The 16,252-nt window shown below is 43.5% G+C and overlaps 1 protein-coding gene across 2 annotated transcripts in view; it reads left to right on the forward strand.

Moving 5' to 3' along the window:
- Positions 1-365: 365 nt before the first annotated feature.
- Positions 366-16,252, forward strand: part of LOC138284374 (malignant fibrous histiocytoma-amplified sequence 1 homolog) — a 216,948-nt gene continuing 201,061 nt past the window's right edge. Inside the window, exons 1-3 of one of the 2 annotated variants that reach the window (XM_069223080.1) lie at positions 366-436; positions 6,491-6,552; positions 8,408-9,284. In XM_069223080.1, coding sequence (XP_069079181.1) covers positions 8,413-9,284 — 872 coding nt within the window. In that variant the 5' untranslated portion in view covers positions 366-436; positions 6,491-6,552; positions 8,408-8,412. The remainder of the gene's footprint in view (positions 437-6,490; positions 6,553-8,407; positions 9,285-16,252) is intronic. The other variant, XM_069223081.1, reaches the window with a different exon arrangement.

The raw sequence follows: 16,252 nt of genomic DNA on the forward strand, positions 1-16,252 counted from the left end.
GTAAACATGCAACTACGTGAATCGCACAGATGTCGAAGTGTTGTGCTGCACACTATCTAAAATTTCAAATCAATAACTTTTCCCAGCCAATTAATTTTGCCACAACTTTCACAGTTTCTTTTCGTGGCCTTCAGTGACGGCCACACAGAAATCTCTGGTGGAGCAGAAGACTACTGGAGCAGAAGACTACTGGGCCCTTTCAGGACCTCAAGGTCACAGTGCGCTGAGTGAGCCTTCTGTGCCACTCACTGCTGCGCCTGTGCTGGGAAAGCACATCACTGTCAGTCAGAGATAGGAGTACCCGGCCCGCAAGTGAGTAATCGTGCACGCGAGGCGTGGCCACGCGCAGCTGCGTCAGTGTGCAGGGGAAATGAAGAATACAGGAGGAAGTGAAGCAAATCAGAACCAGTGAAAAGCAGATTAGAGAGGAGAAATGGTGAGTAGCAGAAAATACTGCCGAAAGCAAGCAACTTGTGGCCCATGTGCTTGTATGCCTCTGTGTTGCCGGGATCAGTTGTATTGACAGGTTTGGATTAACTGAATATGTCGTTGTTTCTTTCCGTTCGGCCTCAGTTCGTTGACACTGCAGACTATCAGAGCATGAACTCTGCTAGCCAAATGACTTTTAACGGACAACTCTGCGAGGCAGAGGCATGTGCAAAGTAGGTCATTGCATACATGCCAACATCTTAGAGAAGGGAAGTGGGAGGTGTTTAAAATAATAATAGTAGGGAGAATACATTTCTCCCATTGACTTATATTGAAACAGAGGCAATTTCAGGGGGGCAGACAGCCAAAATAAAGCAATTTATGCTTCAAAGATCGGGAGTCTCTCGCCCGAATCGGGTATATTGGCATGTATGCCATTGCCCATCCTGGCCACCTTCTAAGGAGCCCCAGGAAGTGATTTCTCTTCTCACCGTTGTCTGTAGGTCAACCTCGCTCGATCTCTCCACTGTACCTACCTCCCCACTCGCTACTTAGCTACTTCTTTTTCTATCCTCACGTATCCCTTGTTTTAACATATCTCTCGCTTTCTCACTCCACATCTGCCCTGTCCCCTTTTTCTGTGTCTCCCATCCTGTAACATTCTCTTTACCTCACCGCCCTCTGCCTAACTTGTCTCACTCCGTCCACACTCCTACCGCACCAGTCTCCCCTTTCCAATCTTTTTCGACCTCTCCATCTTTACTGTACCTCCTCTCCACTTACTTTACCAAACGCTACATTTCCACCCTTCTCTCCTCCTCACTTTTCTATCTGACCCTTGTTCTTGAGCCTCTGCGTCACCTCTCTACCACTCTATCTTTCCCTCACCTTTTTGTCCAGTGTGTCTCCTTCACCTACCTCTTCTACATGATCCCACTCTTTCCCTACCTCACTATCTATCTGTACAGGCCTACCCTCTGCATCTCGCCTCTCCTCGCCCCACCTCTATTACCCCACCTCTATTACCCCACCTTTCTCTTTCAAGTGCACCTATCGCATCACCAGTTAGAACGATGACTTTGCCGCTCCTCTTTTCCGACTTGATTTTGTATGCGTTACAACTTTCTTTTCGTCTGTCGGCATTTTTTATCAGCACTGGTGTGGGGAGAGTACTTTCCTTCTCTTTTTTAATTCAAGTCCTTAAGCATTCTTCAGGAAATGGTAGAATGGCTGCGGCAAGCCACTAAATGGCGAAGAGTGCAGGGGATCCATGTGGAATATGAGACGAAGGTGGGAAATTCATGGGATTTATAGTGAAGCGGGGAGGTGGTGGGAAACGATTGGGATTTACGTGTAATAAGAGGCAATGGTGGTAAATGCATGACATTTATGTGGAATGTGAGGTGATGGTGGCGCATGCGTGGGATTTGTATGGAATGTGAGGTGAAGGAAGTAAATTCATGGGACTTAAGGTGAAGTGAGGTGATGGTGAAAATGAATGGATTCTCATGAGTAAATGATGGGAGATGCATGCAATGTATATTGAATGTGAGGTGATGGTGGCACATGCATGGGATTTATATAGCATGTGCGAATAAGGTGGCACATGTATGCAAGTTATGTAGCATATTAGATTAAGGCAGCACACATGTGAGTTATGTGGAATGTGAGTTGATGGTGGAACATGCATGAGATTTATTTTGATTTCCCGATGATAGTGAGGCATGTAAGGCATTTATGCAAAATGTGAGGCGACTGTGGAACATCCATGGGAATTATGTAGAATGCCAGGCAATGGAGCGAACTGCATGGGATTTGTAGTGGTCATGGTGGAATGTGCGTGGGGTTTATGTGGAATGTGAGGTGATAGTGGCACATGTATGGGACTTATATGGAATGCAAAGTGATGGCACATGCCTGGGCATTATGTGGAATGTGAGGTGAAGGTGGGACATACACAATATGCATTTGGAAAGTGAGGTGATGGTATTGTGTATGGGAATTATGTGGGAAGTGAGGCAATGGTTGGGTATGCCTGGGAGTTATGTAGAATATGAGGTGATAGGGGAACATGTATGGGATTTTTGAGGCATGCCAGGTGATCATTAGACCTGCATGGGATTAATGTGGAATGTGCACAGGATTTAACTAGAAAGTGGGGTGATGGGGGCACATTTAGGGCATTTGTATGGAATGTGAAGTGATTGTGGCACATACCTGGGAATTATGTGAGGCGAAGGTGGGACATGTATTTATTTAGAATGTGAGGTGATTGTGGTATTGTGTATGGGAATTATGTGGAATGTGAGGTAATGGTTGGAGATGCCTGGGATTTATGTGGGATGTGAGATGATGGAGGAAGATGCATTGTAGTTATGCGAATGTAAGATGATGGTACGGCATGCGTTGGATTTATGTGGAATGTGATTTGATGATGGAGCATGCAGTGGATTCATGCAGATTGTGAGACTAGCATAGGGTGAATTTGGAGTGTGAGGTGATTGGCACTTGTAGGGGATTGACTTGAAATGCGAAGTGAATGTAGGGCATTCGGCAATTGAAGCTGGATGCATACAGGTGTCAGATGCTTAACTGGTTGATGTGGTATACCCGGTTTGGTTGGGATGTGTATATCTTTGACATAGAATGCCAAGTGAAGGTGGAAGGTGAATGAGAATGATGTGGAAAGGCACACTAGGCTTCAAGGAGCAAAGGCAGGATGTTGAATTCCAGTTGTGGGTCAGATGTGCTTGAGACTAACGTGTAATGTCGGGGGATGCGTGGAGCATACAGAGGATGCATAATGCCAGTTAAGGATCAGATGTGTATGGGACTGACATGAAATGTGAGGCCGAGTGGAGAGTGTATGGTATGGACATTTAAGCCTGACGAGGGCATTATGTGTATTAAATTGATGAGGAATAGAAAGCAAGTGTGAAACATGCGAAAGGCTGATGGGAAAATTCAGCTCAGGTTAGAAGGTACATGGGACTAATATAGTGAGAAGCTTAGCGACTATATATGGAAGTCACTATGAAGTTGGAGGGTGTATGGGACGTGGTCTAGATCAATGTTGTGAAATGAGTAATTCATAATTTATTATGGGTTTCAAAATGGTATTTTAACAGATATCACAAATGGACCTTGTGGCAGAGAGATGTTATCAAAACACGTTTACTCTCCTTATTAAGAGCCTGAGGAGGTACCAAGATCCAATGCCTATGGATTTCATCATAGCAGTTTATTTAACATTTCCTTTCAAGTGTTATTGGTTATGGCTGTTCCATCATGGCTGTGTGTTGGTAATTGCACTTTTGCCGGGGATACCCCAAACCTTTTGCCTTCCTCCTCCTCTTTTTCTGACCTTGTTTTTGTTGGGTTTAGGACTGTGAGCACTTTACCACTGCTAATAACTGCTAAAGTGCATGTGCTCTCTTTTCTAAACATGGTAACACTGGTGTATACACAATTGGCATAGTTAATTTTCATGTAAGTCCCCTGTAAAGTAGTATACCATATACCCAAGGCCTTAAATTAAATGCTACTAGTGGGTCTGCAGCACTGATTGTAGCATCCACTTCAATAGCCCTTAGACATGTCTCAGGCCTGCCATTGCACCCTGTGTATGCAGGTTCCCTGCCACTTCGACTTGGCATTTAAAATCCCTTGCCAAGCCTTAAACTCCACTTTTATTACATATAAGTCACCCCAAAGGTAGGCCCTAGGTAGCAAATAGGGTAGGGGGCTATGTAAGTAAAAGGTAGGCCATGTACTTTTAGGTTTTACATGTCCTGGTACCTAGGAAGTGTCTTTTCTCAGTCTTTGGTATATAGGTCATATCCATTGCACACTGGTTCATGGGCATTGGCCCCATAGTGGCACACTGAGATTTTATAACTCCTCTGGTAAGCACCATTTTAAAGCTCTTAAAGAGATTTATTGAGCAAAGATTCACCCTCCCCACCCTATCACATGCTCTTGAATGCATCCCCCTTTGTTACTGGTCACCCGCAAGTCAGTACAAAGGCAGGCTTCTTTGGTAGCTATATCTTTAAGTCAGGCAATCCCTGTCCTGGTATTATGGTTGGAATATGTCCTTGTCAGTACATTAACCATATTGCAGGCAAATGTAGTTAGATAGGTCTACATCTATTACATGCTAAAGCGGGTATCCTAAGAGATCTTTAAAAACAGGAAACGTTTAATGGAAAAACACATAATTACACTTTTAATAATAATCTCAGGGTTGCCTCCCTCTTCTCAATTGCAGTGTACAATAGATCACTTATTGAACATACAGAGGCTATAGTGATAGTATGGGGGTCATTTGGACCCGAGTGGCAAAAACTGCCTACCGCAACAGCGACGACCGCCAAAAGACCGTTGCCACGGCTACCTGCCGTCAGCCGGATTATGACCACAGCCGGATTTCCACCAGAAGGATAGCGGAAATCCGGCTGTGGCCATGCCAGCGGATGGCGGTAAGGTGCCAGTAGACCTCCGCAGACCGTATCATGACCCATGATATGGCCTGGTGGTGTTCTGCTGGCGGACTCTGCTGCTGGCAGCAGCGCCCCGTTCCGTCTCCTGCTGGAGGACCCCCTGACATCAGGTAAGTCGGGTGCTCCGACAGGGGAGGGGGGTGGAGGGTCTTGTGTGTGGGGGAGTGCGTGTGAATGTGTGTGCGTGCGTTTATGCAGGTGTGTGATGCATGTGGTAGGTGTGTGCATGTATGGATGTGTGAGTGTGTGTATGTTGTGTTGTGTGAATGCGTGTGTGCTTGTATGTATGTAAGTGCGTGTGTGAATGGATGTATGCATGCATGGATGAATGTGGGAATTAGTGTGTGTATGCATGTGTGCGTGTGTGACTGAAGGTGTGTGTAGGAAGGGGGGATCTGGAGGGGAAGGTGGGGTGGAAACCAGGGGAGGGGGATGGGGCAGGGAAGACCTCTATCAGTGACAGGGAGGGGGTTCCCTGTCACTGATAGTGCCTACTGCCATGGTTTTCGTGGCAGTAAGGTTGCCATGAATACCATGGCGGTAGGCGGGTTCATAATCCTACAGGCGGGCAAGTGGCAGCCGCCGGACTGGAGAGTGAAGTTCCAGCCCGGCGGTCGTTACCGGCGTGGTGGTCGGTGTGGTACAATGGCGGTTTGGCTTTAGCCAAACCGCCAAATGTGTTAATATGGAGAAAAGTACCGCCAGCCTGTTGGCAGTACTTTTCTCCATATTAACGCTGTCCGCCGGGGTCATAATGGCTCCCTATGTCTCTTAAGGAAACCCCAAAATATCTAGTTTTCTCTTTAATGTGAGTTGACTAATAACTATGTTAAGATTGGGTATTTGACCACGATAGAATTTTAAAGGATGCTGGTAAGTTTAGAAAACTAGTCCGGAATTGGTGATTTCTGTTATTGGGAGAGTGCAAGATCTAGAACATGCACATTTTCTGTGTTGGCATATGACGGCGCTGGAAGCTAAAAATCAATGTATAAAACTTCTGTATTTTAAACATAATTTTTTAAAACTGATGAATTGATTACTCTACTAAAGTCTCTTCCAAATTAGTTAGTATGCTATAATCTTTTTACATTTTTTAATTGTTTTTAAAAACTCAATAATTGTGAAGGATGTGATTTGTGAGTAATGGTATTTAAACGTTTCTGTACATATTGTTGATCTCAGTCGAGATCTCCATGAATAAATTATTGTTGTAAACTTTACATATTTCATTGGAAGAATTGGTCTGTACTCAGGTCACAATGAAAAACCGTTGAAGGATACAGCTCAGTTGTTGGCTCTGGATCCCTCAGGTTCTTGGAGAACCTACAAACCTATAAATCCACACAACCAAAAGGGTCCAGCGAATGTAATGGTATATTGCTTTTATGAATCGTCATTGTGACAAAAAGTTACGAATTAACACCTTGTCAAATGTGACTGTTTCTTCAACTCATTTTATATATTTATTTATTTCAACAGTTACTTTCTTTGGTAAAACCTTGTGAGATCTACATATATTGCCCCCTGCTGAATTTGGAATTTTGTCTACTTTTCAGAAACATATAGCTTTCCTGGATCGACGCATGGGTTTCACACTGGTTCCCACCACAAGCTAGAAGTAGGTTGAAAGCTCAAAAAATAGTGAAAATGGACTTCCTCTTTGTAAAATGGCAAAACTGTGGTAAAAATGTTTTTTTTATTCAGCTCTCCATTTTCCTGATTCAGGAAAGAAGTTCATTTACACAGCATTTGCTGCAGACTTATAATGAACGAATATTATGGGGTTTAATACCTCATCACATTACCCTTGTGCTGTAAGAGTAACTCTTAAAAGTGGATTTCTTCACAACCATATAGAAAGATTTTTTTTCATAGAAAGTGATACATTTCATAGACTGTTGTGACAGAGACCTCATGAATGTAGTCAGTATTCTAACTCAACCATCTCCTCAGCCATGAAGTGGAAGAAGTGAACTTTCCCAGTTGCTTCACTCACTAGAACTCATACGGTCAATAACTCCAGACCATTTTGTACCTTAGTGAAAGTATACTTCCTAGTTCTTGAAGTGGCCCAGTCTCAGTACTGAAATACCCACAATCACTATGAACTATCAAAAAATCAGTTTGCAGAATATATTGCTCATTAACAAGCAAAAACTATTGGCAATACCATAGACCAGTGGTTCCCAACCTTTTGACTTCTGTGGACCCCCACTTTATCATTAGTGGAGCCTGGGGACCCACACTGAATCATTATTGAAACCCACATTGTTGCTGATTTGAACTGCAAAACAATACACAGAAAAATACGGAAACAAGCATTCCATCAATGACATACACAAATCATAACACATTTTATTTAATTTGCAAATTAAATGAAATAAGATATAACATATAAAATGTAATTTTAATAGTAAGGTTGGAATTTTTCTAAATTCAAGTGAAAGCCACACATATACTATATTCTGTTTGAGGCACCTGCAGTGCTCCCACAAATCAAACTGAGGATACTAATTTAATTTTTAGCCTCCAATTTCAAATTCCTTGACATTTACAGTACATTAAAAAAAATCAATTGTACATTTAGCAGCTATATTTATAGGCACTTTATTAATCTGTTGCTATCATTTAATTTTCTAAGCATTTATGGACCCCCTGAGGAGGCCCTTGGGGTCCCCGGACCACAGGTTGGGAATCACTGCAGTAGACAATTAACCATCAGTGCGATAAAAATGATCACACACCATTTTCAGACCCTAGGATGATTGTGAATGAAACAATAAATTAAAATTAAGTAAAAGTAAGAGCAAACAGTATAGGAAATAAACTCTCTGACCTGAGATGAGTCTACAGTTTTGAATTACTGAACCTCTGATGGGAATTATGACTTTATATCTACCTCAAATCTTTCTACAGCTTTTACAATTATTTCTAACAGCAGGAAATGGTTGACAATGCGGAATACAGTGAGTGCATTCTTGAGTTACCTATGAATAAAATTGAGTCATGTTGTTTATGATAGCCCAGGTTAGTTAAGTGCAGGATGGAAAGAACCACATTTTAAAGGTAGAAATATTTTATCACATGATTGTTTTCTATAGAATTAGAGGGAATGTAGACTCTACTAGATTATCATATTTTTATTTGGGAGCCTGCCCCCTTTCATAGTTCCTGCTTTCACTATCCTCCCTCCCTACCCCTCAGAAGTGCATTTGTTTTTTGTATGTAACTGGACAGCTCCCTTTCAGGGGAAAGCACTCTCTACAAAACGCACATAAGTGATTAGTGACAGCAGAGTAATCATGGTGTTAGAGTAAAAAAAGATTTGGAGACTAAGAGAAAAAGGAGGTGGTGAAATTGACTTAATAGGTGGGCATAATGACTGTTATCAATAATCAATAGTTGGCTGCATTACTGCATTGATTATAGCTGCAAGTGAAAAATGCTAACCCATTTGGTTTCTTTTTTATTAGGTCAAATGATGGAAACATTACATAGACATCTAGACCTTTCCATGGGGAGGCTGAAAGTCATCCCTTCAGATGTTTTGCAAGACACTGACATCAGCAGCCTTAAACTTGATCGTAACAGACTGAAAAACATTAGTGGAATTTCCAGTCTTCTTCACCTGAAGACACTGATTTTGTCCAAAAATGAGCTTTCCGAATTCCCAATGGAAATTAAGAACCTGATACAGCTTGAGAAGTTGGAACTGAACCAGAACAAGATCCAGCTTGTCCCAGAAGGGGTGTTTCACTTCCTACCGCATCTTACATTTCTCAAACTTAGCAACAATAGAATAGCAGATCTTCCCAATGACTTGGCTACCTGTCAGAGTCTCAAATACCTCAACCTGTCTCACAACTGGATCAGAACTTTCCCAGATGTCATCCTCGAGTTGAGGAGCATAGAAGAACTCTATGTTGAAAGCAATAAACTGAGGAAACTCCCTGTGGAGCTTTTCCTGGATCTACCACTGAAGAAGTTTAAGGCGACTTCCAACAGGCTAAGAGAGCCACCGGAGGAAGTATGCATCGGGGGTCTCAAGCAGATCAGGAACTATTTCATGCAACTTCAGAAAAGCAAGGCAGAAGAGGACAAGAGAGTGAAGACAATGTTCTTAGGGGCAACCATGGCAGGAAAATCAACTTTATGTAGAAGCCTAAGCCAGGGAAGAGTTGTGTCTGTGTCCAGAGAAGATCGAACTGTTGGAATTGAGATCAGCAAGTTTCAGATACAGGACTTCATGTTTCTTTTTTGGGACTTTGCTGGCCAGATGGAATACTATTTGACACACCATGTCTTCATCACCCCTCAGGCACTTGTGATCCTAGCTATCAATCTGCAAAGGTACTTTCTATCCTAAACCACCTGGTTTGATTGTTTAACAAGGAATTTCATTCTTTATACAGTCTCGCTAAAACACAACACAAAACAAATAATTATGCAGGTGTTACAATATTATCTAGATATCCACTCTTTAGCGCTGCATTCCTTGCATCATGAGGTATGCTTATGAAACCAGTGGCTGAGTTACTACTTTGTTTATGTAACAGCATGCAACCCATTCACAGTGATAATGTACTGGCTCTGAGAATACCATAACAGCATTTAGCTATGCCTGGAGCAGAGGTACTCTTCTTGGTTAGAGTATGCTTACCTATTTTCTAGGATTGCTCTTAAGAATCTGGTATGCTGTTAGAGATATAGGAGCTTGTTTAGAGTTTGGTGGACAGGATGCTCTTCTGCAAACATCATGGAGTACCATGTCTGACAAACATTTGATTCTCCCACTCTACTTAAATGTCATGTTTCTGCTGGCACAATATCCACTGGTTCTAGGGGTGCACACTTTTGACCAAACACCCCTACTGATATTGGACCTTTGGTCCAAGTACCTCAGATCTATCAGGGATACCATATACTAAGGATTTACAGAGGGTGCTAAAGGTTTTGCCAATTGGGGAAACAACTGTGCAGTTTTGGAAAATAACTCTGGCACTGGGGACCTGGTTATCAGGAATCCAGCACGCTTTCAGTCAAAATCACATCATGTACCAGGCAAAAAGTGGGGGGTAACCATGTCAAAAAGTGTCACTTTCCTGCATGATCCCCTCCCAAATGAAAAAGGATGCAATTAACCTTTCCCAAGAGAGTCTCCATCTTTTATTTGGAAGAACTTGAAAAGACCATCTGCATTGGCATGGTCAGTCCCAGGTCTGTGTTCCACTGTAAAGTCCATCCCCTGTAGGGAGATGAACCACCTTAACAGTTTGGGATTTTCACCATTCATTTGCATTAGCCATCTGACCTCCACCTACAAGGTGACCCAAGTATACAAAACTGACTGTGTCCTATCTGGCACATGCTTGCCTTGGTAGTGAGGCTTGCACTTTTCAGAGCCTCAAGGACCTTGCCAGGTAATCCTTCTAGGAAGATCTAAAGACAGCTATATCATCAAGATATGGTGCACTAAAGTCTTCTAACCCAGCCAGGAATTTATTCACCAACCTTTGGAAGGTGGCAGGGGCATTCTTCAGTCCAAAAGGCATAACAGTAAATTGATAATGCCCTTCAGCAATGGAGAATGATGATTTATTTTGTTCAAGGGATCAGAGCTACCAGTACCCTGATGTGAGATCAAAAGTACTGAGATATTTGGCTTCCCCGAACAAGTCAATTAGTTTATCAGCCCTAGGAATTGGGTGTGCGTCTGCTTTGGTCACAGCATTGAAGCACCTACAGTCCTTACAAAACCTAATTTCTCATTTTCCACCCTGTGAATGAGGCTCAATAACGCCCAATTCCAGCATCTTGCTTACTTCAGCTTTGATGCTGTGTTTGACATGATCAGATTGTAGATTTTATTTCTGACAGGTAAGCTGTCCCCAGTGTCCTCATCATGTGTATACCAGATAGTCTGACCAGGGGTGAAAGAGAAGAGTGTCAAGATTTACACCCTTTGCTCTCTAGCCCATCACCAGGGGGATGAATTTTGGAACTTTCCAAACTTCTAATAAGCTTTTGGACCTTCACCTACAAGCATATTCTGACTTCCAGCCATTTGCACCCTCTTTGGAAGTTACCATCCGTTCCCAATTCATGTTGAGTTTTGTGGAAGCCGGTCTGCTCATGCTTGGAACTCCATTACCTATAATCCCCTGGGCACTGCTTCATCTCCACCCCTGCAGTCCAAGTATGGGTGGAGGAATTCATCACACCTGTGGCTGGCTGCTCCTAGCCTGCTCACACCTAAAGCATGTGATTACTGTGAGCCCTTTTAAGCCTCAGCTCCCTTCAGCCCATTGTTGGTCATTGTAGCTGTGCTCCGGTGACACAGACCATTGTTTCCTGAGCCATAGTTATTCTTTGTTCCTGAGCTATAGTTGTTTCTGAGCTGAAGCTATCCTTGTTCCTGAGCTGTAGCTATCCTTGTACCTGTTCTGAAGATAAAGCTATCCTTTTTCCCTTTCCTCAGCTGTAGCAAATCCTTGTTCCTGAACTAGAACTCCTCACAGTGCTACCTTGTCTTTTGACATTAGTCAATCCGTGTTCCTGAACTAGCACTCCTTGCAGTGCCACTTGACTCCTCAGCCACAGTTATTCCTTGAACTATTTCAGGCTGCTGTGTTTCCTTGTTTCCTTATTCCTACACTAGCACATCTTGTGCTACTTTGATGGCTCTCCTTCTGTATTTTCCTTTTCCCAGCCCTTGCCTTTCTTTTCTTTCCATTTCTTTGTTCCAGTTTCTAGTTTGCTTTTTTCCTGCTGTCTTGCTTCTAGTTTCCTTGTATGTTTGTTACTTGCTTGCTGCCAAGCATGTCCTTTGTTTTCCCTTCCTTCCTGTTAAGCACTCCTCCTTGCTAGCTCCTTGACTATTGTGGTTGTATTTAGTTTTACACCCTTACTGTTACTGCCTTGCATGTTCCTTTTTGATCACCAGGATCTGTGGGCTCAGCTGATAAAATAGGTGGTGTTTTTTGTGCACTGTGAATATTGTCTTTCAGTTACTTTTATAACATCACCATAGGGGTCAGCTCCACAGACCACGTCTATTCATGTATATCCAACATATGGGTATTAGCATTAAGAATATATAAGAGCAATTGTGGATGAGGAACTTACTGAGCTTCAGTCTTACCGTGTGGAGCTCCTGAGTGCTTTACCTCACATCCCCTTTATTGTTTATGCTGTTATAAATATGTCCTGCACGTTCATTCTGGGCTGTTAGTCTGGGTGCCACATTGCTTCTTCAATGCCTGTTCTTTCTGAGGCTCATCTCTCTTATTCCCTTGAATAGAGCTTACATTTTGAATCCCCTCTCTCCTCTGACTCTCTGTGTGATCTTGGGCAGCTCTGTATCAGTATTCTACTTCCTTTGTCTTCCCTGCCACCAGTCTAGCCAGAACCCTCAACAGTTCCTGACAAAGAGCTCAGCATACTGATGCAAGACCTGTTTGTAATCAGTCAGTGAGGGTGTCCGAAAAGACCACTCCTCCATCTGAGCCTTCTTTGGGGTTGCTGGATAGGAGATCAGGGAGAGGTTCACTGTCAGCTTCCTCTCCCTCATTAGTGACCATGAGTACGGTCATCTCAGCTCTGTCATGATTGAGTTTGAGGCGATTGACATGGATAACCCTTTTGGGATTCCTGTAAGGGCCAAAGTCCACCAGGTAGGTTACTACCCCTTTTCTTTCTAGGATAGGGTAGGGTCCACTCCGTTTGTCCTGGATGGCCCTAGGAGCTACAGGCTTCAAAACCCTCACCTTCAGCCCTGGGTTGAACTCCACAAGTGCAGCCTTTTGGTCATACCTTAGCTTCTGGAGCTCTTGGTTGGCCTCAAGGCATTTGGAAGCTTTTTCCATGTACTCAGCCATTCAAGAGCGAAGGCCAAGTACATAGTTCACAATATTCTGTTTAGGTTCTCTGAGAGGTCTCTGCCATTCTTTCTTCACAAGACAAAGTGGTCTCCTCACCGGATGCCCAAACAGAAGTTTATAGGGCGAAAAACTTACTCCATTCTGTGGCACTTCCCTGTAAGTGAAAAACAGTCATGGATTAAGATATTCCATCTCCTTCTGAGTTTCTCAGGGAGTCCACCAATCATACCTTTCAATGTCTTCATGAATCTGTCTACGAGGCCATTGGTTTATTGGTAACATGGGGTAGTGAACGTATAAATCACACATTCAACCCACATGTGTTTCAGGTAGCCAGCCATGAAATTTGTACCTCTGTCTGACACCACCTCCTTTGGAAAGCCCACTCTGGTAAGTATACCACTGAGGGCCCTAGCTACTTCATTGGCAGTAGTAATCTTCAGGGGAATTGCCCTGGTTGCATGATCAACTACAACCAGTATAATTTGGTTTCCTGATGCCGCTGAGGATCTAGGGGACCAACAATGTCAATCTCTACCCTTTCAAAGGGAACCCCAACCACTGGAAGTGGAATTAAGAGGGCCTGTGGATGGCCACTTGTCTTGCCACTGGCTTGACAGATGGCACAGGAGTTACAAAACTCCTTCACTTTCTGGAACATACCTGGCCAGTAGAAGTGGTTTTCCAACCTACTCCAAGTTTTAGCCTGACCAAGATGCCCAGCTAGGGGGATGTCATGGGCCAATGTGAGGAAAAATTCTTTAAACTGCTGAGGCACTACCACTTTCCTAGTGGCACCAGGTTTGGGGTCTCTAGCCTCAGTGAAAAGTAGTCCCTCCTCCCAATAGGTCCTGTGGAAGCCACTGACATGTCCCTTTTCCAGATCAGCAGCTTGCTGTCTTAGGCCTTCAAGGGTGGGACAGGTTCTCTACCCCTGTCACAGATCTTCCCTAGAAGATTCACCTAGTCCCAGTTGCTCTGCTGTATAATGCCCAAGGTCCTGAGGCTCAGTTCCCTCTGAGGCTGACTGGTCGTCTCCCTGAGGAGAGAGGACCTGGTCTGGTATCTGTTAAAAAGCTGGTTTCCCAGACTTCTTGCCATTTCTCTTGGTAGGTGGGGCCATTATGTCAGACTCCGGCTCTACTGTTCCACCCTGGGCTTGGCACTGTGCACTTGTTTTTACCCACATCCATTCAGGTATACTGAGCATAGCTGAATGGGTCTTTCTTTTGACATCAGCCCATTCTGAGTGCTCAAGATCATAACTTATCAGACAGTGAACAGAGATTACAGGAGATACCACCACCTTCTTTTGGTCAGTAACCCCTCTCCATTCGAAGGAAGCTACCATCATGGGATGTACCTTAGCCTGGTTATCAGCTTTGAGGACTGTATATGTCTCACCAGCCAAGTATTGGTCTGAGAACACCAATTTATCAGTCACCATGGTGACACTGGAACCAATATCTCTCAGGGCTTCAACTGTAACCCCATTGATATGTGGCTGTTGCTTGTATCTCTCCGGGTTACAGGGCCAAACGGCCAGAGCTGCTACATTCACGGCACCCTCTGAAACTAGAGTTGCCTCATTGGATCACCGACATGGCCAGGACTCACCAGAAATCCCCTCTGAAGACCTACCACTGCATTTACTGCAGGTGCACTAGAGGCATTCTATTTGTGGGGACAGATAGGGTCTCCACTTTGGTGTCCAAGAGCCTTGCAGTCATGACACCAAGTCTTTTTGGAATTCCAGTTTTTACCTTTGTACCTCCCCCCTCGACTGGGAAGAGTCTCAGGCCCACCCTCTTGAGAAGATATTTGGGGGCATTTGGAAGACTCTTTGCTTGGTCACCACCTTTCCCTAAGGAATACTTTTTGGCCTCTTTCTTATGGTCACCCCCGTGGTAGCTTTGGTCACCCTTGTTTTTACCCAGTGGCCTGCCTTCTTCCCCAACTCCTGAGGAGAAAGTGGACCTGATGTAACTTCTCACAATTACTTAACAGATGCTATTTCATAATTAAATTATAAAGCCCTTCATAATAATGCACATTGGTAAATTTTAGCCAGCCACCTATTGTTTTCACTGAAAAGTCTACAAAATATACCCAGGTCTGTCTCTGGGTTTTTTGAGTCTCCCTGAACCTTATACTGTACTCCTCATTGGTGAGTCCAAAGCCCTTAATCAGGGTATCCTTCATGAGGTCATAGGGCTCAGCATCTGTCTCATTCAATGTCAAGAGTCTATCCCTGCATTTACCAGAGAACAGTTCCCAAAGGAGAGAGCCCCAATACTTCTGGCTGACTTTCCTGGCTCTACAGGCTCTCTCAAATGCTGTGAACCTTTTGGTGAAATCATCACCATCTGAGTATTTTGGTCACAAGTTATCTGCCTAGTTATGATTTTGCTGCCGCCTGGGATGGGTCCTAGGCACATCTCAGCTTCTTTTTTCTTATAGCTAAGAGTTTAGCCTCTGAGGCTATCCTCGTGGCCAGCTTCTGAAGATCTGCATCTTCAGTATCTAAATCTTCTGAGACACTAATAGAAGTGTTCTCAGTGGAGGTATTCTCTATGGGGGCAGAGCCTGAGTCATCTTCGCCTTCCTCCACCTATGCATTTTACTCCTCTTCGCTAGTGGAGGGATTTCTTCTTGCTGAGGCCTTATCATTCTCTGCCAGCTACTGCTGCAGATGGGCTTTTGTGGGTTTAGGCCCTGTGGCAAGTTTCCATGCTTTACAGAGCTCCTTAAGTTGGTGTACTTTAAGGTGCTGATAGGGTGCCAGGTTGAGTTCCTGGGAAGGTCCTTGCTCAGACATGGTGTTTAAAGTAGTTGGGAACTTCTTAAATGACTTACATAAAATTGGTACTTTTCTAAAGAACCTAACTGACTTTACTGTTTTAAGTTTTAAAGATTTTTGCAAAAAGGACTTAACCAAGGCCCTACACCTATCGAAGCAATTCAGAAAAAGTAAAAAATTAGCAAAAATACTTAACTAGTGACAATTTTTTAATTGCTGTGTAATCACTTATCAACCAGGTAGTATAGTAGATGTCAAGTCTTGTATCCAAACCGCTGCACCACCAATGTAGGAAGCTGGCCCTTTATTTGGTATGGAAATACAGTGTTAAGGGTCCCTGGGTCCCCAGTGAGTGGACAGGGCTTGCTATACAATCCCAAAGTGCTCTATTTAGGGGTAGTGTGGTCAAGCAGCCTTTGGCTTAACACAGAGGAGTGCAAGACAACTACGAATACACACAGTTGTTAATAAATGAGACACACGACTCAAGAAGGAGATCCACACAAATGTATAAACAAATTGTGGGTATCTTTATATATGCTTAGGCCTCAGAGATTTTTTTTCTTGTAAGTACATCTTTAAAAAGTGCCCACAGTGCAATTTCTGAGTTCTGCAATGTTATTCTATGGGAGGAAAGA

The sequence above is a fragment of the Pleurodeles waltl genome, chromosome 3_1 (assembly GCF_031143425.1).
Source record: "Pleurodeles waltl isolate 20211129_DDA chromosome 3_1, aPleWal1.hap1.20221129, whole genome shotgun sequence".
NCBI classification, from domain to species: Eukaryota; Metazoa; Chordata; class Amphibia; order Caudata; family Salamandridae; genus Pleurodeles; species Pleurodeles waltl.